The 26,357-nt window shown below is 39.1% G+C and overlaps 1 protein-coding gene and 1 long non-coding RNA gene across 11 annotated transcripts in view; one reads left to right on the forward strand and one right to left on the reverse strand.

The window, feature by feature from the left end:
• Positions 1–26,357, reverse strand: part of LOC125096325 (uncharacterized) — a 140,664-nt gene that overhangs the window by 21,789 nt on the left and 92,518 nt on the right. For 2 of the 4 annotated variants that reach the window (XR_007126138.1, XR_007126137.1), the window contains one exon: positions 22,285–22,690. This is a non-coding gene — a long non-coding RNA (uncharacterized LOC125096325). Of the gene's footprint in view, positions 1–3,456; positions 3,588–22,284; positions 22,691–26,357 lie in introns of those variants that run through there. The other 2 variants (XR_007126140.1, XR_007126139.1) reach the window with 2 other exon arrangements.
• On the forward strand, positions 1,423–25,729 carry SERTM1 (serine rich and transmembrane domain containing 1). Of its 7 annotated transcripts, none has more exons than XM_047723183.1 (5): positions 1,423–1,718; positions 3,451–3,512; positions 3,708–3,733; positions 9,872–9,973; positions 22,886–25,729. In XM_047723183.1, exon 5 carries the CDS (start codon positions 23,072–23,074, stop codon positions 23,393–23,395), a length of 324 nt encoding a protein of 107 aa, XP_047579139.1. In that variant the 5' UTR covers positions 1,423–1,718; positions 3,451–3,512; positions 3,708–3,733; positions 9,872–9,973; positions 22,886–23,071; the 3' UTR covers positions 23,396–25,729. The 7 variants fall into 7 exon arrangements, with proteins under 7 accessions (XP_047579139.1, XP_047579144.1, XP_047579143.1 ...); XM_047723188.1 differs by having other exon boundaries at positions 3,455–3,512; XM_047723187.1 differs by lacking the exon at positions 9,872–9,973.

Consider the following 26,357-nt stretch of genomic DNA (forward strand, 5'->3'; position numbering starts at 1 on the left):
TCAAATTTAGAATACAAATGGAAATGCGTTGGGACAGAAGCAGGTCTCTGAATCTGCCCTCTTTTCTATGCAGCTCATTCCACCGCACTGCATTTTATTTTTTATTTTTTTTTTAAATGTTGTACTTGCCTTTTTTTTTTTTAAGATTTTATTTATTTGTTTGACAGATAGAGATCACAAGTAGGCAGAGAGGCAAGCAGGAAGAGAGGGGGAAGCAGGCTCCCTGCCAAGCAGAGAGCCCACGATGAGGGCTCAATCCCAGGATCCTGGGATCATGACGTGAGCCGAAGGCAGAGGCTTTAACCCACTGAGCCACCCAGGCGCCACTCCACTGCCCTGCATTTTTAGATGATACGGAGATTCACATAGAAAAGATGAACACAACCCTACAATTCCTCTGGAGGAGGGAGGGAGAGAGAGAGCGCGAGCCTTTGCTGACTTACCAAGGGGGCCTCAGAGTTGCTAAACATGGGCACAACTAACATAATCCCAGGAGATGGGCACTGGTAAGTAGGAGAATTTATACAAGTTTAAACGGTCACTAAGACTTGGGCATCATCCTTCTATATTGATTTGCATGATTCATTGTCCTAGCCACAGATGGATGGAGCTCAGGGTGAATGCGGCACAGCAGGAGGGGGTAGCTGGAGGTAGAGGAAAAGAAGCCAAACGAACATTTCACAAGTGCTCAGCCCTTCACCAGGCAAATAGGCAAGAGAGACAATTGGATTGTTAAATGTCAGAGTAGAAGAGACCCCAGACATCAAATGATCTGTTGAAATAAGTTTTTCAGTTGAAAAACAAGAATCCAGAGTCTTTAAGTGAAGATCATGGGTCTGGTTGGTAACCTGGTAACCGAAGTTAGTCCTGTCAGTTAAAGGCTCATTTCCCAGAGTTCTTTTAAGGTCTATGACTCTCTCTCTAAGCCAGTTACCAGTAAGGACTTTTAGGGTTGTCGGTTGCCCTGGCAGTGATGGAACGCCAATCCTATTCATTTCATCTGATGATTTGGCAGAGGACTCAGAGGGAAAAGAAGAGAAAAGCGTATAAGGAGATACATGTGAGGCCAAGCTCACCACAGGATGGGGCGATGCCCTCGTGCAGCTCAGAGCTGAACTTGATGTCATGGACTCGTTTTCTGTAGTGGGGGTTGCGTGGAACTCATAATAGACGTTTAAGAGGGGGTAGAAACTTGGCATAAAGTACTTGCTTTCGCCTGCTGAGAGGTCTCTGAGTCTCCAGAGAAACTGCACCCCCGTGCCCCCCCACACACAAAAGTTAACGGCACCACACCTGCCTTCCCCAGATGGGGCTCCCTGTGCGAACGCCTCTTCGTCCTCCAGGATTTTCCAACACCGGCTCAAGCTCCTCCCTCGCCCGAGCGGGGCTGCTGTCCTAGAGCCAAGCGCCAGCCAGAGCCGCGGCTGGGGGGCGGCGAGGAGGGGGCCGGCTCGCCGCCATTGGTTGTGCGGACCGGAGGGGCGGGGGAAAGACCCGCGGTCCCGCGGACTCCGCGGCCCCGGGGCTCACTCCAGCTGCGCCCGCTGCCCGCCAGTGCTCTTTGGTCCTGCGCCGCCTGCTGAGCCAGACATTCCCGCGGACGGCTTCGCGGGCGCGGATAGCTGAGACAGGGGCGCCTACGAGGAATTCAGCGCGGCCCCAACCTCACCCGGGGTGCTGAAGTGCGGCCCGGGAGGTCGGCACGTCCGGATCCGCAGGTCAGTGAGAGGCTCCCGAAGCTTCCCTCGAGCGGAGGCACTAGAGTGGGGATTCGGGGACGCCAGAGGTGCCGAGCGCTGAAGGAGGGCTCTCCCTCTGCGAGGAGCGCCCTGACTCCTCTCCTGGGGCGGCCTCGAGTTCCGGAGCTTCCACTCCCTCCGGAGCCGACCCCGCAGACTCTCCCTGGCTCCCAAAGGGAGGCTCCTTCTCTGGACTCCCCAGAAGCTATCTCCTTTGTGGCCGGCCGTGTCCTTTATGGCCCCCAGCAACCTCCGCAGGTCGCCTTTCCCGATTCTCGGGTTGACTTCGCGGGGCTACGCAGTGCCCGTAGCCCCAAGATGACCTGCTTCAGTCCCCGACACAGAGCCAGGAGGATCTGCCCTCGCGTCCGCTATTGCAGAGATTGATTGCTCGGTGCAAGCGTAGACAGTTCTACACTTTGCAGAACGTGCTTCTAGGTGCATTCTGTTTGCTTTTGCCTTTGTGGTATGTGCGAGCATTTGTTTTGCGCCTATCTGGGCACTCGCCACGCGCACACTGCACGCTTCCACCTTAACGGTGCTCACCGGAGTCTTTCCACCCATCTTAGTGGCTTCAGATCCAGGGAAGTTTTACCTGGCGCTGAACACTTGTGTTCCCCAGCGTCAGTTTCCGAGTTCCCGAAAAACCTAGTAGAAAACTGCACCAGCTACTGGAATCCCGTGTTTCCCTGTCGAGATGCGTGGATTATGGGCAAATTGAGTTCGGGTTTAGGAGAGAGGTGTGTGATGTGGCCCGCTCCTGGTAGCAGAAGGATCCCTTCATTCACAGAAACAGCTTGGGGCTAGGTTGGCGGTACCTGCGCGCTTTCTGCCGTTGGATGCCTGGGGCCGACCAGGCTCGGTTTGGTGTCAGACTCTAGAGGCAGGGTCTGTTTCTTAACCTTCATTTCCTCTGCCTGTTAAATTTCCTTTGGACATTTTTTTTTTTTTCCTAAAGTGTTGAAGTACTTAGGTGGTTCTTTGTGGTTGATAGTTGGATTGGATGGCTTTGGTAATTCTCAAAGCCATCGCATTTGGTCGGGTCCACACTACAGATGCAAAGGGCACGAAATGGGCAGTGATTATGTCCCAGGGCCAACCTGAGAGACCACTGCTCAAGATCTTTCTCCTCGGGAGCTTTTTGCTTTAGATTTTTCTAGACTCATTGTCACACAGCAACCGATCAACAGGAAAAAAGGCAAGATAAGTGATACTTTTCTCTTAAAAGATTTGTCTCAATGCAGTCTAGCTGCCCAATGCACCCTCCTTTAAAAAGGGGGGGGGTATTTAATCAGCTTATGGTATGCAACTAATCTGAGTGTTTTAATTTATTTGTAATCTAGCTCCTACAGATTCTTAAATCTATTTTGTGACTAAAATGCTTCATTTCGTTAAGTATAGAGGCATCTTGCTCCTACCCCCACTGTCTCACATGTACACACTTTATAATCAGCACCTAGTTGATCCCTTAATGCGATTGCTTTTTGAAGTGTATATTACTAAGTCTGCCTTGTAACCGAGTTGCACCGACACGACTCCCACAGGACATGTCCTTCAAATGGAGGATGGAGAACCATCTGCCAACCTCTGAAATATTCTGGGAATACTGAGTTCCAGAAAATGGGTGGGGTATTACATTTATGTATTTTTATTTTAAGGCTTATTATTTATTTGGCTTATGTATTTATTATTTTTGATTTCTTTACATAAGGCAGAGTGTTCTGAAGAGCTTGACACAGGTTCATGGTTCTCATTAAAGAAGCTTCATGTAAGGTAAGATCCATTCCATTTTCCCTGCTGTAATTTCAATTCAACAGATTTTATTGGATGTCTATGTTGTGTACAAGCCTGTCAGGACATAAGAGATAAATAATGGTGTGATGACATGTGGCATCAAATCCATTAGAGAATTTATATGCAGGTTTCTTAAGAGTTTTTCTTTCTTTCTTTCTTTCTTTTAAAAATCAGGGCAAATGAAGGATGACAGCTGATTGGTAAGAATGATTAATCACACTGATCATTAAGTAATGTGGAGTCATTCATTTATTGTGAGAATGCAAAATTAACCCATCACAAGCAAAACTCTCTGATTTGACCTCTATTCAGATCTAGTTTCTATTCTCTAAGCTTGCTGTTCTCCCTTTTGTATTATTTTATCTCTGTATTTTAATATGCTTTTTTAAAAAAAGTTGTAGACTTTATTTAAATAATTTTATATTTAATTTGTTATTAGAGAGAAGCAAAATGTAAAATTATGACTGAGTTTTTGTGTTTTGTTCATTTGGGTTTTTTAAATAGTAATTTAAGAACCTGGAAAAATACATTCCTAAAAGGTCCTGACGTCAGGCACTGTGTAGGTCCCACTTGCCTGGCTCTTGGCACCCATGAGCCATTCAGTAAACATCTGTTAAGTGAAACTAGAAGCCAAAAGTAGTATTGTAGAAGAATGCCATTTTCTTCAAATAGACATGTGTGGAGCATATTGCATTATTATATTACTATGTATTACTATGTTAATATAAAGCATCACAGGCTTAACTTTTATTATTATATGTTATGATTCTTAATGACAGCTAAAAAATAAAAAGGCTTTAAGTTAGTTAAAGGAATAGGGAACCTAATAAAGAAAAAGCTCAAACCAAGTGCATGAATTGGCAGGATTCCTTTTAGCTAACAGATCTAAATAGAGAAATCAAGCCACAGGCTTAGGTGCAGAAGTCCATGATACACGCACATGTGGATCAGCCTTTGACTTAGAACTCAGGAAGTCTATCTGTGCATTCACTGATCATTTCAGATACATGGTAGCAGACAAATAAGCCAAGTGCTGGAATCCCTTCAGTTCTGATTCTGATTTGTGGCAGATGTGTCCATGGGATAAAGTGTTCTGAGTTGCTCAGTCTTGAGATACAGAATGCCTCCTTCAGGAGTTCCTAATGTATAGGATCCATGCTCCTGCACACATTTGGAGGCAGGAAATAATCACTGTTTAGTCTAAGGTTTTTTGGCAATAACAATGACCAAAAATGGAGATTCTGAATAGTCAAGTAGCCCTATATAAATTACAGAATCTCTAAGCATGAAATGGCACAATCCAGCCAAAACAGTGTCAGTATTTCAAAGCTCTGAATTTATATCAGGAATAGGATAGACTATCATCAATATTTCCTAAGTTCCTAGGTTTTAAATTCTCATCTATTAAGATACATGGGAAATCAGTCAGTCCAGATTTATAATTTGCATTATGGGCTTGATTGTTGATGCCACTGATGTTGTTGATATTGTTGATTTTTTGATATTGTTATAGACAATAGTGAGAGGATATAGAAGTTGTAGCCTCTGATACTTGTTAAACAGGGTGTCTTATGGTAACAGACCTGAATACAATTTTTGATGAGAAACAAAACGATAAGGTGGCTGTAAGAACCTGTTTCAAATTCAGAATGAAAGGAAGACGACTTACACCATAGTTAAAGCAATAAACAATTCATTCAACACATAGATTCACTCTTCAGGGAAAGCCAGAATGGCAGCTCTCCTCATTAATTTGCCATTAGTCTGGTACTGATTAGAACTGTCTGGTAATCTGATTAACTATTGCCAATTAAACTGGTTTGGTTCTTACTCACTTTCAATTTCCCTGTGACCGGGATTATAGCAGCTGGATTTACTCTTCTCTTTTCTTAAAGAAAACATTCACAATATCCCATAAAATGCAAATATAATACAAAGAGCAATTAAGCCCTACAGGGCAGATTGACTTTCTTGTTTCAGCCAGAGAGTCTTAAACTTTGAAAGAAAAGGTACATATGAACCATTTCAAAGTTTTCTTAAGTATATATGCAGTACAAACAAAAGGAGGAGGAGGAAGAGTGGTGATGGGGAGAAGGAAAGAAGAGAGGGAGGAGAAAGAGTTCCAGGCTTAAAAACCAGTTGCATTTTCACCGCATAAGCTCTCATTAAATTTTATTTCTATTTTTCCTCATGAAAATATCTTTATTGCTTTTTTCTCTGATTATAAAACAATATATTTTCTTTGTATCAAAATTCAGAGACATGCACAAAATTAGGATGTAAACGAACATACCCAGATCACCTGCTAACAAAAACTGTTAACAACTTTGTGCACAACCTTGTTCAGTTTAGTTTTCTTTTGCATGCCTCTAAAACTGTGTATGTGTGCTTAGTAGTAGTAGCAGTGCTAGTAGTTGTTGTTTTATATAAATAGTATCATACTATGCACTATTCTGAAGCTTAGTTTTTGACTTAGCCATACATCTCTGGCATCTTTCCATACTAGCAAATGTCGTCTTTTTCATTATATCACAATCCTCCATTGCATGACTCTTCTACCATTTATTTAACCAATTCTTGACTCATGGACCTCTTGGTAGCTCCAATGTTTAGCTACAGAATAATACATCTTTGTGCATGTATCTTTTAAACTTGTCTGATTTTTCCCATGGGGTAAATTATCAGAATATAAATAATATTGTTAGCCTACAATCCCATATATTTTTGGATGAAAAGGGAAGCACTCAAATAATTCATCCAACAAGTAGGAGATATTCCTTGCTATGACCCAGAATATCTTTTATATGCCTGGCACATGATATCTTCTGCCCTTTAAAAAACCCCATTTGTTATTGATGTTTAACGGTCATATAGAGAGGTGCACAAAGTCATAAGTATATAATTTATGATTCATGTGTTCAATTTGAAAACACCCTTGTAAATGGAACCCAGGTCAAAAAATATGTTTTTACTAATACTCTACTTGATGGCTTTCAGATACCTTGGCAACCTGTCATTCTAACTATTCCTCATGAGAAAGTCCTTGGTGAGCTTGTTAACCTCGATTTCCATCACTCAAGTACACGATTAAGGGCACTGTGACTTTTTTTTTTTTTAAGAGAGAGATCACAAGTAGGCAGAGAGGCAGGCAGAGAGAGAGGGGGAAGCAGGCTCCCTGCTGTGCAGAGTGCCCAATGTGGGGCTCGATCCCAGGACCCTGAGACCACGACCTGAGCTGAAGGTAGAGGCTTAACCCACTGAGCCACCCAGGCGCCCCGGGCACTGTGACTTTTAAAGTGACAGAGGACTATTGATGGGATCTCAGACCTTCAAAAGGACTACTTGCCAACAAAGTTGGTCTGGCACTAGAATTAGTTTCTAAGCTCTTTCCTTCTGTCCTGTTTTTCTTTATTATCCCTATCAGTTTTGGACCCTGTTTGGCACATATTTTGATTCATATGATGAATTAACCTCTGGATAACAAAAGATACTGAATAACACATTTCTCATCTAATTACTTCTTGCTGGCCACCCAGCTCAGCTCTGAGTATACACTGGATTTGGAGCCAGAAAAGGATCCTGGGCTCCTAATTTGTGGTTTCAGTCACCAGCTATCTCTTTCTGCCATCCTTTTCCAAAAGGTGTGTAAACAATAACCTTCAAAATTAATTTACTTAACTTTTAGAGACTTCAGTTTCCTGGTTTATAAGGACTTCTAGCTACCCAATTCTATGAAAAATGCTTTCCTTTGGTGGTCGCTTATTTAATATTTGTTTTGGTATTATTTGATTTTTTTTTAATAGAGGAAAGGTAATATTCAGAGAGACCATAGGGAAAGAAGGAATAACTTAGATACATGATAAATGTTTTAAGTACATTCCAGAATAAATGAAAAGGAAAACCAAATATTTGCTTCTTTTGTGCTCATGTGTTTTCATTCCTTTTATTATTTTTCTAAGAAGCCAAGGTCTGGATTAGTTTCCTAGCCCAATACTGCTTCAAAATACATTTACTATAACTCCTCAGCTATATTCACAGTAATGAGTTTCAATATTTATAGAGGATTCCTCCATCCTTTTGTTGGTTATCTCAGTGAATACTTGACTAAATAAAACTTTTGTTGAAAGACACAGCTGCTTGATAAAAAGTATGCTCAGAGTTTGCTCTGGGACCTGAAACTATAAGTTTAAATTTATATTTAAACTTATGTTGAATTTTATTTAAATTTATAAATTTTATTGCCATAACTTATAAGATTTAGGGTGTATTCATTGTTATATCATTATTCTTTAATATTGAGTACTTATGCTTTGAGTAATTGATATGATTTTATATGAGATCATTTATTCATTAATTCAATAAATTACTATATTTATTAATATAATAAATTCTCTTTTCTTTGAATTTTGGGAAATTTGGGAAAAGTGACACATCACTTCTGGGTAGAAAATGTAAGACTCCGTGTGAGATTTGCCATGCCCCTTCCCTCTGCTGCAGTAATTGTGTAAATATGGGAAAGCTTCCGTCCCAGGTGAACTGAGTGAACACCTTCACCCCTTGTTGGCTTTATTAATATTTAGTGGAAACAATTAATGCACTTGTTTTAAGCCTAATCTACCTTCTCCTGACTAATACAAAATCATACAAAGTAATACAAAGTAATACTCTGTATTAATTACAAAGTAGTAATACAAAGTATTACTTTGTATTAATTCAAAGTAGTAATACAAAGTAATAAATATTACTATATCCCAAAATAGAACACATACGGAATACCTCTCCAAGAAGCTTCAAATTTCTTCATTCCTTTACTATTTTATTTGTGTAACATCCAACAAATGCTTACTGAATGTCTTTATATAAGACATTGTGCTGGTTCACAGTTATAAAGTAAGTGAAATGGTAGTCCTCGGTTTTAGGAGTTCATAGTCCGTCAAAGCTTTAGACCAACAGGTAAACAAATAGAGTAAGTATAATAAAATGTGAGAAATGCTAGTGTAAAAAGGTCCAGAAATTGTCATAAGAATGCAGAAGGAGCCAGAAATTTGCATAGAGAAAGTTGGTGGGGGTTTGTATTATGAGTGAATAACCAGATGAGACAGAGGGGGGGAAAGTTTGAGTAGACTCTTGAAGAGTGGACAAAGTGGGTTTTGGGTGGAATTAGGGAGAAGACATGTACAAATACAAGGACTAACTAAGCATACATAAGTTTTTTTAAAAACTCTGGGAAATCAAGAATAGTTGCTACAATTGGACCATCAATCTTAGGAACAATGGAAAAAAAATGAGACTGGAAAAGTAACATGTGGCCAGATTAAAAGAAACATATTGACATAGCACAGATAATATAAGGAAAGGTCTTTTAGATTTCTTACTCAAGATGGTCACTGTAAAAATTTTATGTGCAATAGACTCTTGTGTATAATGGTGATATTTTATCACTTTCTTATACATAGTTAACACACAAGTATTTGTTGAATGAATAAATGAATGCACAAAAAGATACAGTTTTCAAAACCAAAGGCAACACCACTGTCCCATTACTTGTGTAATTTGACAGTACTACTTGTTTTTTTCCTATTAGGAGTAATAAGTTAGTCTTAATATATCTTCACTATATCTCACCTATTCCCACGTGAAGCCATTTGTGTATGTTTAAGTGACAGCTGGTCGGGACTATCCTCACAAGTAGTACCTCATCATGCCCCAGCTTGTTAGGGAACATATCTTTGGCTGTCCCAGTAGCTAATTCTCATCCTTTTAAACCTCACTCTTGCATGAAATTAAAGCTAACCACAACATCCTCTACAACCTTCTTTCTCACCAGTGCCATCAGGGGGTTCAATATATTACAGAGACAATTCTTGCAACTCTCAGTTATATTCAGAATTTGAATTCTTTATAGTCAATTTCTCGACTATCCAGCATAACTTCTGCTGTTATAGTATAGTAAGATTTTGTATTAATCAGGAGAAGGTAGATTAGGCTTAAAACAACAAGTGCATTAATTGTTTCCACTAAGTATTAATAAAGCCAGCAAGGGGTGAAGGTGTTCACTCAGTTCACCTGGGACGGAAGCCTTCCCATATTTACACAATTACTGCAGCAGAGGGAAGGGACATGGCAAATCTCACACCGGGTCTTACATTTTCTACCCAGAAGTGATGTGTCACTTTTCCCAAATTTCATTGGCCAAAACAAGTCATCTGGCCACCTTAATTCAAAGGTGATGGGAACATGTAATCCTGTAACACGTCTGGAAAGAGGAAGGAACAGCAGAGACATATGAACAGCATGAATGACCACAAGTCTTAAAATTATCCCTCTTTTACTCTCAGGATCCCTGGAGAGAAGGAACGAAATGAACACAGAGCATTTGGAGACATAGGGATATAGATTTGAATTCCAGTCCAGCCTCTAAGTGGCTAGATGACCTTGGGGTAAGCTTTTAAATTCTCTGATCCTAATTTCCTGTTAAAGAAATTTAACTTAGCTTCCCTATTGTCTTTGACAGAAAATGTTAATTTTCTGTTAAAGAAAGATGAGGGATAATAATAACTACCTTAAAGAGCGGTGAAGATTAGAGAAAATATACATGCACCATATGTACACATGAACACACATACAAAACTAGTACATGCTTTTATTTAATTTAATAAATACTGGCTACTGTTCATGTTTTTATTACTGTTTCCCCAAACTGTTGTGCTAGATATTCTTTCTCCTACGTAACATCCTGGGTATACCTTCTTCTGCCTATCACGTTCTGAAGACATTCCCATTCCACAATGATGTGGGAATGCTCCTGTCACCTTCTTTCTTTCCCCTCTAGTTCCCACAAGTTTTCTGGCATGTTATGCCCCCTACATCCCAGCCCATACCATTAAAATAAAAGAGAACTAAAGACTAGATATAAGAGTAGTGGGCGATGTGTGAACATATGTTTCTGACCAAAGCTATTCCGACAAGTGAATAAAAAACACAGAACCTACAACCTTAAGGGTAAGGTAGAGAGCTCCACTCTGATAAAGGACAAACTGGGTGTGGTGCAAAAACAATGAATACTGTTACGCTGAAAAGAAATAAAAAATAATAATAATTTAAAAATCTCATATAAGAGATACACATTGTTTTCTTGAATAAAACTGTATTATTTATATTTTTAGAAGACTATTTCAGTGATCTGTTTTCTATAATTCTTAATTATTTCTCAATTACATATCCTTATATTTTTTTTTAAACAATGAAATGTTTTTTTTTTAAGATTTTATTTATTTATTTGACAGAGAGAGATCACAAGTAGACGGAGAGGCAGGCAGAGAGAGAGAGAGAGAGGGAAGCAGGCCTCCTGCTGAGCAGAGAGCCCAATGTGGGACTCAATCCCAGGACCCTGAGATCATGACCTGAGCCGAAGGCAGCGGCTTAACCCACTGAGCCACCCAGGCGCCCCATATATCCTTATTTTTTTTAAAAGACTGTTTTATTTGAGAGAGAGAGGGGGAGGATGTATGTGGTGGGGGACAGGGGCAGAGGGAGAAGGAAAGCAAGAATCTCAAGCAGACTCCCTGCTGAGCACAGAACCAGAGAGTCAGACGTGGGGTGAGATCATGACCTGTGCTGAAACCAAGAGTCAGATGCTTAACTGACTGAGCCACCCAGGTGGCTTGTTTTTAAGTTTACCACATTCTGAGAGAATTTGAGCCTACACTTGTTTATTGCTTCCCTATTGTCTTTGACACATTCTCATCTTGAGTTGTTATCTAAAATGACAACAAGCTGCTGAGGACTTGATTTCCTCCCACACTTGATAGCCTGCCATATCATTTTGTTCCATGTTACAAGGAACATGCAGACATTCTCTTTGTTAGCCAGACTTTTGAGTTTACTGTACCGCCTGAGAGAGAGAGACAAACAAACAGAAAAAGAGAGAGCGAGAGCATTAAGGCAATCTCTGCTATTTGATTCAAAGCAAGAATTAGCAGGACCACGGGAAATCCAACATGGGAACATGCTTTCCTGATAAAGGACATACTGTCCTGTTCTGTCCCCTGCCCTCCCTGGTATACCTGGAAATCCTGGTAGATGAGTAATCTCAGAGCCGTAAGAGAGCACTTTGTCTCCTTATAGGATTGGTGTTTAATGTAATCCCTGCCTAAAATCTGACTCCTCAGGTACTCATCATTTTAGGGTACCTACCTATATTTGCAGTCATATAATTGGTGATGACTGGCAAAAGCTCTGTTAATATCAGTGTCCCCTATTTTTTCATTTGTAGCTGCATTTTGCATGATGATTCAATTTCTAAATTATTCACTGGCCCCTATTTCATAAAATATGGACCATGGACTATAAGAGAGTTTTTGTGGTCAGGCTTAGCATCTTGCCACACTAGGGGACTCACCCAAACCAGAATGATCAGGGAGGTGGCTGCTGGTTGAAGAGTTTTGAAGGATTTTGAGTTCTGATCTGCGGAACTTACTATTTGAAGCCTATCTGACACCTGCTGCCTTAAATAGTCTCCAACTTGTACTTCGTTTATTTGCGCTTTTGTTTCCTGCAGTCCCTGTGTAGAATCTGGGCCTCACTGACAGCTGTGGGCTCTCACCAAGAGTCCACCTCATTTGTCCTTATTAGAAAACCACTCTTGTGCCTGAGGGCATTATTCTAAATAAAATAAGTCTGAGAACTACAAATATTGTAGGATCTCACTTATATGTGGAATCTAAAAATCAAAAGAAAGCAAACCTGAAGTCAGCTATAGGGAACAGATTAGAGGTTGCTGGAGGTGGGTGATGGGGGGCTGTGTGAAATCGGTGAAGTGTTTCAAAGACACAAACTTCCAGTAAAATATTAAGTAAGTCATGGGGATGTAGTGTACAGCATGGTGACTATAGTCAATACTAGTGTATTATTTATTTGAAAGTTGCTAAGAGAGTAGATCTTAAAAGTTCTCATCACAAGAAAAAAATTGTAACTATGTGAGGTGATAGATAGTAACTAGACTTATTTGATCATTTTGCAATATACACAAATAACAGGTCATTATGTTGTACCCCCGTGTGATATTGTGATTTATAATAAATATATATTCCATCTTCTCCTGTTTGTGGCATGCTAGGAATTTCCTACCTGATGAATGGCACAAAGGTGTCTTTTGTTATGTTAATTGAGGTGACTTTTGAACCACACCTAATGGAAAGGGCTGGTTGCTAGAGGAACCCACCTTGTGATTAGAAGGTTGGAAGTTTGAGTTCAACAGGAATGAGAGAAGAAAAGGGCAGGAGGTTGAATCAATCTCCAGTGATTGATGATTTAATCAATTATGTCTACATAATGAAGTGTTCATAAAAACCCGAAAAGACAGGGTTCAGAGAGCTTCTGGGTAGACCAACCCATGGACATGCTGGGAGAGCGGCACACTCAGCATGGAAGCTCCATGCCCTTTCCTCAAAGCTTGCCCTCTGTATCTCTTCTGTCTGGTTATTCCTGAGTGATATCTTTTTATAACATACTGGTAACCTAATAAGTAAGATGTTTCTCTGAGTTCTGTGAGCTGCTCTAGCAAATTAACTGAACTGGAGGAGAGGGGCTTGGGAACCTTTGATTTATTGCCAGTCACAAACACAGGTAACATCCTGGGGTTTAGGATTGGTGTCTGAAATGTGTATGTTCAGGTGGAGTATCTTGCAGGATTGAACCCTCAACCTGTGGCATCTGATGCTATCTCCCAGTAGACAGTGTTAGATTTGAGTTGAATTACAGGAGACTTAGCTAGTGTTCCTAGAATTGCTTGTTGGTGTGGAGAATGGCTATTAGTTCTGCCTCACAAATTGGAATTGGTATCAGAACCTACTTAACCTAAAACTAAAATAATGTTATATGTCAATTATATCTCAATTAAAAAGAAAAGAAAACGATTTCTCTTGACCTAAGATGCCTCCTTATCTTTGGATATTTACACCATAGGAGAGATGCCCATGGCCACTTCTGAAGATGACTGATGATGTAAGATGAGCATAATTGGAGTCCATGATTCTGGAGGTCCATACTGAGATTCAGACCAGTGGGTGATAGCAAGCAGTGAAGTCATGAATAAGGCTGGCTATTGAGTCACCATTCTTGGTCTTTAGGGAGCATTTCCCACCACGATGAATCCAGTTTCTTGGTCATATTTAACTTCCTCTAACTTACTCTCTCATGCTTCACCCCTAATACCCATAGCTCAGTGGGCATAATGAGCTGATGGCAGAAGCAAATAGTTGAGTTTTTTCAGTGTCGTCGGATAGATTCCTTTGAGGAATCAGGCTTCTGTCATTGTGTTTCTTTAGAAGCTTCCAACATTTTAGTTGATTTACCGCATATTATGCCAAGCATATTTTCTTTGCTTTTGGATTTATTTATGTATTTGAGAGAGAGTGGGGGTGGGGCAGAGAGAGAAGAAGAGAGAGTCTAAAGCAGACTCTGCACTGAGCGCAGAGCCCAATGTAGAGTTCAATCTCATGACCCTGGGAAAACGGCCTGAGCCAAAACCAAGAGTCAGATGTTTAACTGACTATACCACCCAGGCATCCCAAGCATATTTTCTTAACATCCTTCGGAACAAGTCATTTTTTCCCCAACTTACATGTTGAGAAATTCCAAATCTACTGAAAAGTTACAAGAATAATAACAACAGACACCTATATATTCTTTAACTAGAGTAACCAATTGTTAACATTTTGACATTTGCTTTATTATCTTTCTGTATGTGTATGTAAATGTGTGTACTATTTTTACTTATTTATTTATTTTTGGCTGAAACATTTGAGTGTTAGTTGCTGACATGACACTTTATGGCTACAAAGTTCAGCATGCATTTCCTAAAAATAACATTCTCCTATATCAAACTTAGGGAGTTCAGTATTTACATAATATAGTTATTTAATGTACAATCTATAATTAAATTTCTCCAGTTGTCTTAATAATGTCCTTTATAACAAAGCTGTTTTTTCTTTTAATTGGCCCAAGGTTATTGCATTGCATTAGAGGATAGATTTTGAAATCTGCCTTCTATTTCTTTTTCTTAGTATTCATATGACTCCTAAATCATGTAATATGGCCAAAACTGAATGTATCCAAAACAGCCTGCGTAAGCTGCCAATTACTAAGCATTCTTTTTAAATATTCATTTTACTGTGGAAAGCATCATCATACTTTGACTGTCAGCTATTGAGGACTAGAAAATGAGAGAACTTATTTAGCAAAATTCATATGTATATATTATGCTAAACACTGGGCTAATATCCAGAAGGGACTGGCAATTCACACACTATGTAATCAACTAAGGTTCTATTTGTACTTATATTATGAGGAAAAATGGTTCATTAATTCAAGTAAATGCTGTGCCTTGATTAAAAATGTCATCACATAGAAGACTTTGTGAGCTGGAGACTTTAGGACTTAAAATGCAAGACCTAAAACATTTATATACATTTGTGATATTCCCATCTCTTCTTGAGGAGCTATAAAACACCTTAGTTGAAACAAATACATGACTGTAGTTATCAATAAAGACAGATCTGGATAGTGGCTTGCTTAAATAATTTGCTAATACTGAAGTTCTTTTAAGACAACCTATGTCTCATCACTATTTTTTTTTCAATCTGTAACTGTACATGTGATTTTATGGATAGTCTTTGACATATTCCTGTGTGGAAAAATAGAGAATTAGATACATTATATAATTTATATTCCTCTCCCCTCAATTAGCAAGATATTTTAAGTAGAGATGAAGCTTAGAGTTTAATTTATGGAGTGAATGAAATATTTACTATATATCCATTCTTTTTTTTTTTAATTTATTTATTTGACAGAGATCACAAGTAGGCAGAGAGGCAGACAGAGAGAGAGGGGGAAGCAGGCTCCCCACTGAGCAGAGAGCCCGATGCGGGGCTCCATCCCAGGACCCTGGGATCATGACCTGAGCTGAAGGCAGAGGCTTTAACCCACTGAGCCACCCAAGTGCCCCTATATCCATTCTTATAAATTTAAAGTTTATGAGATGAGGAAAATTTACAAGAAAATTTATACAGAAAAATAACAAGCATTTATAGAAACATGCAAACAGAAAGTTCCTCATTAAACACATTAGCTTGGATGCCTGTAGAAGAGGGAAGAAAATGGAATAAGGAATTAAGATTAAAAGGAATCAATGATGACAATAAGCTATGAACTGAGGAATATATGTATTTAAAGAGGAAGCAGTAGAAATAAACAGAAGTATTGTTAGGGAGTAATACAATACCATGTTCTCCTCTGATTGTAGCGAATGGCATTATGGCTCATAGCTGCCCACTTCTGAGGAATCTGCTCAGATTTACAGTGGACATCATCAAATGGCTGTTGAGAAACCAAATTTCCAGGCTCTACCCTGTTCTCTTACAGCAGTTTTAGAGGAACCCAAAGCTCCCTGGAGCCTGAGAGAGTAGACTAGAGATACCTAGTGGTCTACATGTAAAGGTTTAAAGAAAATTGTAGCTAATCACAAAATTAATTTTATAAAAACAAAATCTTTCCCAGTGTCAAACTCTATAAGGGGACTGTTGTGAGCAATTTGATTAGACCAAAAAATATATTGGATATAAATTATTTTGACTGCAGAGGGAGAATGAGAGACAATGGAAAAGGAGAAAACACCATTGCATTCTTCTACCAGAGCATGGTTTAATGAGAATTTTTTAAAATGTGTCTAGCCTTATTAAAAATAAGTAAGATTTTTTACATACTAATGCTATGATTTAGCCGATTCTAGCTGCTCCAAGAATAACAAGTGTTTTTTCCTATTACACTTCTAAAATACTGGAAATGATTAGATCTGAGTGGAGGGAGAGAAATGACCTGAAAGCTCTTACTAAAAATACTGTAACATCCTGAAAGGCCCTTCTTGCTTCTTACCTTCTTTCCTCCCACTGATTCATTTCGACCTTGCCTATGATCTTCAAGTCATTATTTCTCTGGCTCTTTGCTTTTTCTTTAAATGAAATGTTTAAGCCAGTGACCTTTTCTCCTGCTCCCTAAAAAAGACTTTCATTGTTCTGCTGCTGCCTAAACAGCTCCTGCTTCCTTCAACCTTCAGGTTGATACTTTTCTCATTTTGATTTAGACTTATAGTGTTAGCCAAGAGGGATCCAATATCCCCAAAAGGTAGGACAGAGCCCTTCCTGGCCTTTTCTAAACATCATAAAAGAATCATGAAAATGCTGTCTATATCTGGCTTTGTATTTGATCTGTCTTTTAATCAGAAAATTATCCATTTAAATTATCTTATTCTAAAAGAGTATCATTCTTAAATAATTATTCTTCCTAAGGCAGTGTTTTGGACATAAAATCTTCATATGGAATATAAATATAACACAAATTTATTAAGAATACTTTGATTTTTCCAGAAAAGCAGTGATATATAAATGCAAAGGAGGTCATATCTACTCTAACATTTAAGGTTGTACAAGATGGTCAGTCATTTTCAAATCCCCTTTTGAAATACTTTCTTGTGTATGAGGCTTTTTTTTTTTAACTTCACTCAATACACCATTTTGTATATTAAGAAAGGTATATTCTGAATGTTTTGTGAACTATAGTTTATGTGGGTAATTAATTTTTAAAGAATTAAGACAAAATAACTGACCTAGAATAAAGGAATTCTGAGTATAATTTAGTTATTTTGCTAAGGAAGTATTTTACTGGGCCGGAGGGTAATCCAGATAGACAAAAGTCATCACCAGGGTAGAGAGATATAGGAGACTGGTCTGAATCCAAAGCAACGTAATGACCTATCCTAGAAATTGATTTTTAAAATATTTTAAGATAAAATTTTAGCTGATACTAAGCTATTACTATGTCATTTTTAAAATTTTCACCAAAATAAAATGAAAAAACTCTGTATTTTCTGATCATTCATTTGAACAGTGGGTAAAGACAACTGTTAATTTTAATATTTTGTCTTACATTATCCAGTTTAGATCCATGAATTCTAGTTTATTATTCAGACTCTTCATCTTCTATATGTCTTCTCTAAGATGGTACTCTATTCAATATTTAATAATAGATAAACTCAGTTTATTTCCTTACTTGATTTTTTTTATTGGACTCTTATAGGGACTAAGAAACAGAATTCACATATAGTTCTACCCTCTTAATGCATTAATAAGTAAGAGCAGTTTTCAAATATATGGATGGTTGAATCATCTTTGAATAAGGATAGCACATAAGATAGTAAACTTTATTTTCAATATTGTAAGCCCAATGGGTAAGTATTTGCCATTTACTCCAAATGACAATCTACATTTAGAAATTGTGGGAAGCATGTATGTCAGCACCAATCTTCTCTCATCAGCCAAAGAAAAAGCATTAAGAGCAAAGATAATTGTGCAAACGGTAAAGGAGTGGCTCGAGATCTCATATAAAGCATACTATTTTCTAAGTAGAACTAAAAACAGCTTTCTTAAATGTGATAAGGTCCCTACTAGATTTTGGAAATGTTATTTCTATGTGTTCTACAGAGAAAGCATATATCTTACATTTTTTTTTAAGATTTTATTTATTTATTTGACAGACAGAGATCACAGGTAGGCAGAGAGGCAGTCAGAGAGAGGAGGAAGCAGGCTCCCCGCTGAGCAGAGAGCCCGATGCGGGGCTCAATCCCAGAACCCTGGGATCACGACCCAAGCCAAAGGCAGAGGCCTTAACCCACTGAGCCACCCAGGCGCCCCTATCATTACATTTTTTTTTAATATTTTATTTATTTATTTGACAGAGAGAGATCACAAGTAGGCAGAGAGGCAGGCAGAGGGAGAGGAAAGGAAGCAGGCTTCCTGCTGAGCAGCTAGCCCGATGCGGGACTCAATCCCAGGACCCTGGGATCATGACCTGAGCCGAAGGCAGCGGCTTAACCCACTGAGCCACCCAGGCGCCCCCATCATTACATTTTAATATCAAATTTTATATTCGTAGACAAAAACAAACATTTTACCATGTCGTGTTAATACTTTATCTTTCAAATGGTCTGATGGTCTGGGACAACGGCCTTTTTGGAGAATGACATAGCAGGACTTTATAATGATAAAATGTTGACGCAACATCCTAACAGCCAGGGCACTCTTTATGTCTATAAGGCAACAAAGCAACTTACCCAGTTTCCCACAACAAAAAAACCTTTCAAATAGTTGTTATTCACATAGAAACGTTTTTGAATAAAGGTCAGAAACTCAGAAATTGCTGTGCCAGATTTGAGGCTGACTGTAGGCTGAGTTTTTTTTTTTTTTTTAAGATTTTATTTATTTATTTGACAGATCACAAGCAGGCAGAGAAGCAGTCAGAGAAAGAGGGGGAAGCAGGCTCCCCGACGAGCAGAGAGCCCTACGCGGGGCTCGATCCTAAGACCCTGAGACCATGACCCGAGCCGAAAGCAGAGGCTTTAACCCACTGAGCCACCCAGGTGCCCCTGTAGGCTGAGTTTTATACACCATTATTTTATAGAAGTCAAAGGCTTTGCCCACACACTGGCCAACAGAGGTCTTGTAGGGCTTGTGTGAGCAGACTCAGAGATGGGGGGTCTGTCAGCTCTTTTTCTTTTTACCAGGCATGAAAGTACAAGTCAGAGAGTATGCTTTTATTCTTCTAAAACTTACAATTCTTATAATCACCCCATGGGAATGAAAGCTTCCATTCTTCCAAAAGAGTCATAGAGGCATGCTGCTGAGTATCATGGAACCAGAAACCCCCAGGTTTGCCTCTATACTGTCTATTCATCTCCCCACCTCACTGGGCTCATGGACACCTTATAGGTCCCCTCTTCCTCACTTCAATGGTGACTGCCTTTTGTAGATTTCTTCCCAGCACAGGTTTTTGTGCTGAGACACAAAGGGAAAGTGGCTGACCCGGAACCAAAACATTTATACAGATCTTCATTTATAATGTTGTGATCCAGCTGTCTCATTTTCCTTTGTCAAAAATCACTTTCTGAGGATGGTTCAGAAAAAAGAATCATCATGCCCATGTGACTTTAGGTGCCACCCAAATGACAGTACACTGATGCTGCCCTGAGACAGATCAAGGCTATGCATTTAAGATGAAGTCTCTCTCTTCTTTTCTTTAAACCTAATCTGTTTGGAGAAACGGCCCAAGAAGCATCATCTTGAAACACACCCGTTTGATTTCATTTTCACAGCGCCACTTTTGGCCTCATTCACATGGTCACAAGTCCTGAACACATACAACTGGCCTCATCCTGAGCATTATACACAGACTGTCAAAACGTTCACCAGAGAGAAAGAGGATTTATCAATTTTTAAAAATTCAATAAGAAAGTGAGAATTAATGCCATCAAATTAAAATGATTTCTAACAGTGCATATATTCTGTTGTTTCAAAATAGAACAGTGAAATTAGATTTGCCTATCTGTCATTTAAAATTACAACATATTCTGGAAATGATATTAAATCTGAAATATTGGAAGAATATTTAAATTATTTAATTGAGAAATGTCAAATAATGACATGAGCTTTCATTTGTTCATTTCCACCATTCTTCCAAGATGACTTAGAAGATCAGATCTCTTCCCCAAATATTCTTAAATCTCATTTCCTGTAAACTATTCTGTAGACCATTGAGGCTCAGCAATGGGCCTTTGGTCTGAAAGAAGGAGATCTTCAGAATGTGAAAAGTGTTCTTGGAACATTTATATGTAAAGAAATGCTTTTGTTTTAACAAGTCTTCTGGTAGCTGCTAAATTGCTGATACTCTAGTGACATTGTCTGTGCCTCCACTCTACCCCAGAAAATGACAGATTTGGGTAATGAATCCAATTCCATCTGAATCTGTCACCTGTACATACCAGACTGTAGGACTAGCAGAGACTTGGAAAGTTCTTCTGGCTTTTCTAGGCATTCAGAAGGAACTTGTCTACTGGTACTTTACTTGGGCTGGCCTTTTATAATTTTCGAAGGATGCTTATGGAAATGTTCTTACGGACTAGCTCAGGACCTCTTAGCAAAGTAGGGAAGGTAAATGTTACTGCACAAATAGGAAGACTGAGAAATCAAGACTAAATTGTGAGCTAGCTCAGAGTAGGTAGCAGATAGGAACTAATGATGCAAGTCTTCATAATTTTCCTCTTCCCATCACAGTTGAGAAAACTAAGAACACAGTTGAGGCATGGAGTCTAGTCCCTCCTCTGTCACTGTCTAGCTGTGACCCTGAGTAAATCATGTCTTTGTGGCTTAGTTTCCTCAAGTGAGAATAATAATTCCTGCTCTACCAAGGAGCTGTGAGGAACACACAAAATGCATTGTCCCTTCTTTACCCATGCTAGGAAAAGAGGATGTAAAATCCTTACTACTCAAATAATGGGAAAATTGAGACCAGATGGTATAAGGAGTTAGGATGAGCAGAAGCCCAAAATCCTGGCTTATCTTCTAATGAGATATTTCTTTTGTCAAATCAATTGGATTTTTTGTCTCTCCATCTCCTCAGCTAGACTTAGGAGGTCTTACCAAAACAAAGAATATTTTTTCTATTCAACCCATAATGTTTCTATCCTAGTTTTCTTTCCTATACATCATGCTGCCTCTGAAACTCTATTTTCCCTAAAGATGAATGGCTAAGACATTTAAATGCTATAAAAAGGCAAAGGATTGCCAAATCAGTGTGACACATTTGAGTCCCAATGTGATTCTCTCTCTCTTTTTTTAAGGTTTGTTAGGAGCCTGTAGCAGCCTAATGGAATTAAAATCACCAAGCAAAGCATAATGAGGAGTAGGAGTCAAATTATTTTAGGAACTACTAAGACACTGTATGTGGCCTACTCAGAGGAACTCACTAGGATCATTAGCCTGCATGACACCCAGCAGGGACAGCCATTGCAGAAGTGTCCCCCCTTCTCAGGGATCATTAAGACTGCTCAGCTCCAGCCACAGCGGCCAATGTCAGCCCCTCAAAGAGTCAGCCACTTAATTAGATCTGGAGAACAGAAGGGAAAGGCAAGTTTTCAAGATAAAATGCAGGGCAGAGTTGGGGAAAAGGGAGAGCCAGGGGCAGAGGGAATCTTTTCACATTAGCATTTCACTACATCTGACACAAGGAAATTTAAAAATTTACAGCAAATGGATTGAATGCCATAAAGAGCGAAGAAGAGCATCTTTTCTGGACTTGAAGAGTCATCTGCCCCAAGGGATCATCCTCCCTCCGGCTGCATTCCTCACCACCACGTGGACTTAGTGGGCTGGAAGCCAGGCAGAAACTGGCTATGACTTTTCCAGTGATGAAGGAGAGGGTGTCTGAGACATACTGCACCCACACTTGGAGAGTGTGGTGAGCCATGTGGTGTCCCGCTTGCTACCTGCCTGTCAGTCTGCTTTACTTCTGGTGTTTCTCACAGGGACCACATTAGGAGAGAGAATATGGTAAAGATCATTCTTTGCCTCCTGGCTGAGAGAAAATTATTCCTTCTCCACTCCCATTAACACACATAAACAAACTATAACCTTTATTTTGGCCCAAACCTTTACAATTCACAAAGTGCTTCCATGCCTATTTTCTTGATCCCTGAATAACACAGAGAGGGAATGGGGCAAGCCATACATTTTATAGATGAGAAAAGTGAAACTCAGAATAATGTAGGTCATTTGCCCAACACCTGAAAGCTAAAGGGGGAATTCAAGCCTCCCTCAAACCTACATCTCTTGACAGCAAACCTTGTACTTTCTACCACTTAAAGGGAATCCAATTTTTTTCTTCCAAATTAATCTGAGGTTTTTTATTCAGTACTAAAGTATGCAGAACAAGGTACACAGGTAGATCAAAAAGAAGAAACATGAAGAAATGGCCCCTTATTTCAAGGAAAAGGATTTCTAGAAACAAATCAGATTATAAAGGTTCAAGAAAAAGCAAACTTACATGTGTGGCGTGATCCTTCAAAGTGGTAGAAATAAATACTGCTAGTGGACTGGAGGTGCGCAGAGTTAAATTTCTGGAGAAGGGAGGTTTGGTGCTGGCTTTCTGGGTCCTATTCTCAGAGCATCCACTTGGAGCATCTGTTGAAATCACAGCAGATGGAGCACATCAGAAATGTATTTTCTTTTTTATTTATTTTAGTTCCTTGGAGAATCCTGGCATCTTAGGTACTGTGGAGGTAAAATAAAAGTTCATTTTTATATCATCATTTGTAATATAATGACATAAACATTATCTATTTCTGGAGAAGTAATTTCGTTCCCTTCCCTTCTTCAAGTGAAAACTAGAAATCAGGTTTAAATGTGATTATTTTGTGAATAATGCACTCAGCTGTTTTTTTGTTGTTTGTTTGTTTGTTTTTGCAGTGCCAGAGGACACCTGATCCCCTGCTGCCTTTGTCTGAAAACCAAGAAGTTTGTTGTGCTGATTTAACTTCCTACAATCTTTGCTGATGCTATCATAAAAAAAAAAAAAAATGCTGATTCTGTCCTTTTTAACCCCTGTGTAACAGACTTTTAACATACTTGTGCATTCTTTGACCCTCCATAAAGATGTCTGAACCTGACTCTTCATCTGTATTTTCGGGTAACGTGGAAAATGGAACTTTCCTTGAGCTATTTCCCACATCCCTGTCCACGTCAGTGGACCCTTCCTCAGGTCACCTCTCAAATGTCTACATCTATGTGTCCATATTCCTCAGCCTTCTAGCATTTCTGCTTCTGCTTTTAATCATTGCCCTCCAGAGGCTCAAAAATATCATCTCCTCCAGTTCCTCCTACCCGGAGTATCCAAGCGATGCTGGAAGTTCTTTCACCAATTTGGAAGTCTGTAGTATTTCCTCTCAAAGGTCCACTTTCTCAAACCTTTCCTCATGAAGATGGAAGAATGCCTGAATGGTACAGCAGCCTAGGTTTTCCCTTGCAGGAAGTGTCACATGAACGAGTTGCTTCATGAAAGAAATAACCCCTTTCTTTTCCAACCAATTAGACCTGTTTCTCCTCCTTCATCCCTTATTTCTTGTTCCATTCATGATGCTTTTCATTTGTGAATGTAGGAGTGGACGCTGACTCAGAGAAAATGTGTGCAAACCTCGAGGGGCAGAATTTCACACAAACCACCTGACAAATCAGAGCAGACTTCTTCAAGGTGGATCAGTTCATTTCACTCTGCTGGACACCTGAGGCAGAACTCATCTGAGGCGGCCTCACGGTGGGTGATGGATATGGACTCTTGCACTTCATTTCTCTTACAAAACCGTGAAACTAACTGAGCTAGAAGAAACTGGCAAAATTAAGTCTGAACTACTTAGAAGATATTCTCCATATTTAAAAGATAAAGTGGAAACACCAAATTAAAAAAAAAAAGTCAATTTAGATTTAATGTAGAACATTCCTAAAACCGGAGGCAAAATATGCTTAATGTTTTGTTTTCACTTTAACAAATGGGAATCACATTTATTGATGAATTAAGTCATCATGGAAAAGTACTGGAAGAATTTAACTTTTAATAGCAAGACAAATATGTGTTATGATGCAGTCTGTAATATATTTTTGCCTCTCGGTTTTTTTTTTTCTACTTATGTTATAGTCATAATACCACTTCTGTTGTAGAATTCTTTGTGATAATTGCTGTTACTAAGAGAAACATCCTAAGAGACAGCAAGAGATTTTTATTTTGTATCTATACTTTCTGTTAGTGGAAATTAGCATATGGAAAATATTCACTTAGTTCTGTTTTCGGCAGTAATAACTCCTAGCAGTCATGTAAGCATGTACCTTTATTCAGTTTCATAGTCTTATAATTTTAGCACAGAATTTTGTTAAAGCTCCCAGATGTCAGATGTTTGCTCACCCATATTAGGTTGCAAAACTTAAAGAGACTAAATTGCTAATATACATGTTATTATAGACTCCATGAATGTTACAGATCTCTGAGAATTAGTTGTTCTATGTTAACATAATACTTTGCATTAGCATTCCAAGATGTGGGTTTTTATTAAAAACTGTGGACATTCAAGTTATGTCACTGCTGGGAGATTAGTGGTCCTGGGAGCCATGATACTGTGGTCACCCAAGCACTGAACTTGGGGTCTTTATCCATGAAATGAGGCATATGTGTGAGCACAGACTTAGAAAATGGAAAAAATCAAGCTTCCCCTAAAAACAAAACAAAATGAACTACAACTTCTTCAGAGTAAGAATTGTCATTTAATTTTAAAAACAAATGGCCCACAGCATAAAGACAACTTCTTTAGCCTACAGAGCCCACTGCATCAACATGCCCTATCTTCCCATGGAAAATGGATCATTTCTTGTTCAAATATTTTCTAATCTTAAATAGTGGAGCTTCAATAGACGCTTTGGTTGGCTGCGCAGGTGATACCCTCTAGTAACCCAATTGGGATAAAGATCTACCATTTTTACAAGGTCTATCTTCGTCATTCTAAAATTCTAAGAGAGATGAGGACTGGTAATGAGAATCTGAAGGTTTCTTTTCTTTTTTAATCCATAAGCTTCACTTAAGTCAGACCACATTGACCTATTTATATCAAAAACATCTCCAGACACTATAAGACCTACACAGAGTTACTGTCCTAAAATGTGCAATTAGTGAAAAATTTGCTTCTGCTGCCATTTAAAGCATGGCAGTGTGTTGCAGTATTATTATGTAGTGTAAATTTTGGACTAGAAGAACTCCACTATTTTAGATCATTATCAGCAGTCTCTCAATATGTGTGTGTATGTGTGTGTACTAATGTATATATATTTTCTCACATACTCCCAATTAAAAGTTGTGTGGAAGCTACAGGATTGTAGAGGCATCAGTGTTATCAATTTTGCTTTTTTTATTAATTTTGTGCTACTTTGGTTATTGAGGAAGAAAGTGATTTAAAAATAATAATAAAGGAAAAAAGTTTGCCATACAATAGAACAATCTGAGTATGATCTGTTCTAAGGGGTAACTTCATACTCTTTCCTTCTGAAAGTAAACTGCTTTAAAAAAATATCTGCAGGCCTATCCCTGCCCACACCCACTGCCACAATGGTTCTTGCTCTCCAGGTTAAGTAAAATAATTAGAAGCAACATTTACGAATGAAAATTAGGACTTGTCAGTTTTGCCAAGGTAACAGATTGCACAATTTGAGATGAATTTGTGTTGTCTAAGAAGTTCAGAAAGGATAGAAGACTGGTTTATAAATAAAGAAGTAGAGCCCACTGAAAGCCTGGTTCTTCTCTTACTGTCTTCAGTAAGTTGGTACACAGTATTCTTTCCTAGGGAGGATTTTTCATCACTTTTTCTACATGTCCTCTCTGAAGCAGGGTCAATAATGAGTGACCACAATGTCAGCCTTCCTCCACCCCTACAAAAGTCCCCTAGCCTCGAGGCACTGAATTCCACACTTCCCTAATCAGATTCACTTGGATGCTTAGAAAATATTCCAGACCTCAGGAATGGAACCAGAGAATTGGTATTTGTAACAAGAACCCTGGGGGATGCTTATGATCAGTGGGACACAGGGTGGCAAAGGAAGGGTCACATATATTGTTCCAGTGTATCTGTGGAGATAAGAGGTCTTATCTCTCGTCCACTGCCTAAGCAACTGCTGTTTCTCCAAGCTAAGTTCCCCTTCCATGTGCAGCTCATGGCAATCCCCCCACCACAAACCTACTCACTTTTCTGCAAGAGTCTGAACTTCAGGCCCCCTCCTCAGTGGAAAACTTGCCATCATGCTGGGCTCGGTATAATAGGGACGTGAGGAAGGTCACATCCTTTCTTCCTCACAACACCACTTTCATAAGACCATGTGCATACACCAGATGACATTAGAGGACTGG

The sequence above is a fragment of the Lutra lutra genome, chromosome 3 (genome assembly GCF_902655055.1).
Source record: "Lutra lutra chromosome 3, mLutLut1.2, whole genome shotgun sequence".
NCBI classification, from domain to species: Eukaryota; Metazoa; Chordata; class Mammalia; order Carnivora; family Mustelidae; genus Lutra; species Lutra lutra.

Excerpts from the sequence above, each read along its gene's own strand:
- SERTM1 (XM_047723183.1), top strand. The coding sequence starts at position 23,072 with ATGTCTGAACCTGACTCTTCATCTGTATTTTCGGGTAACGTGGAAAAT.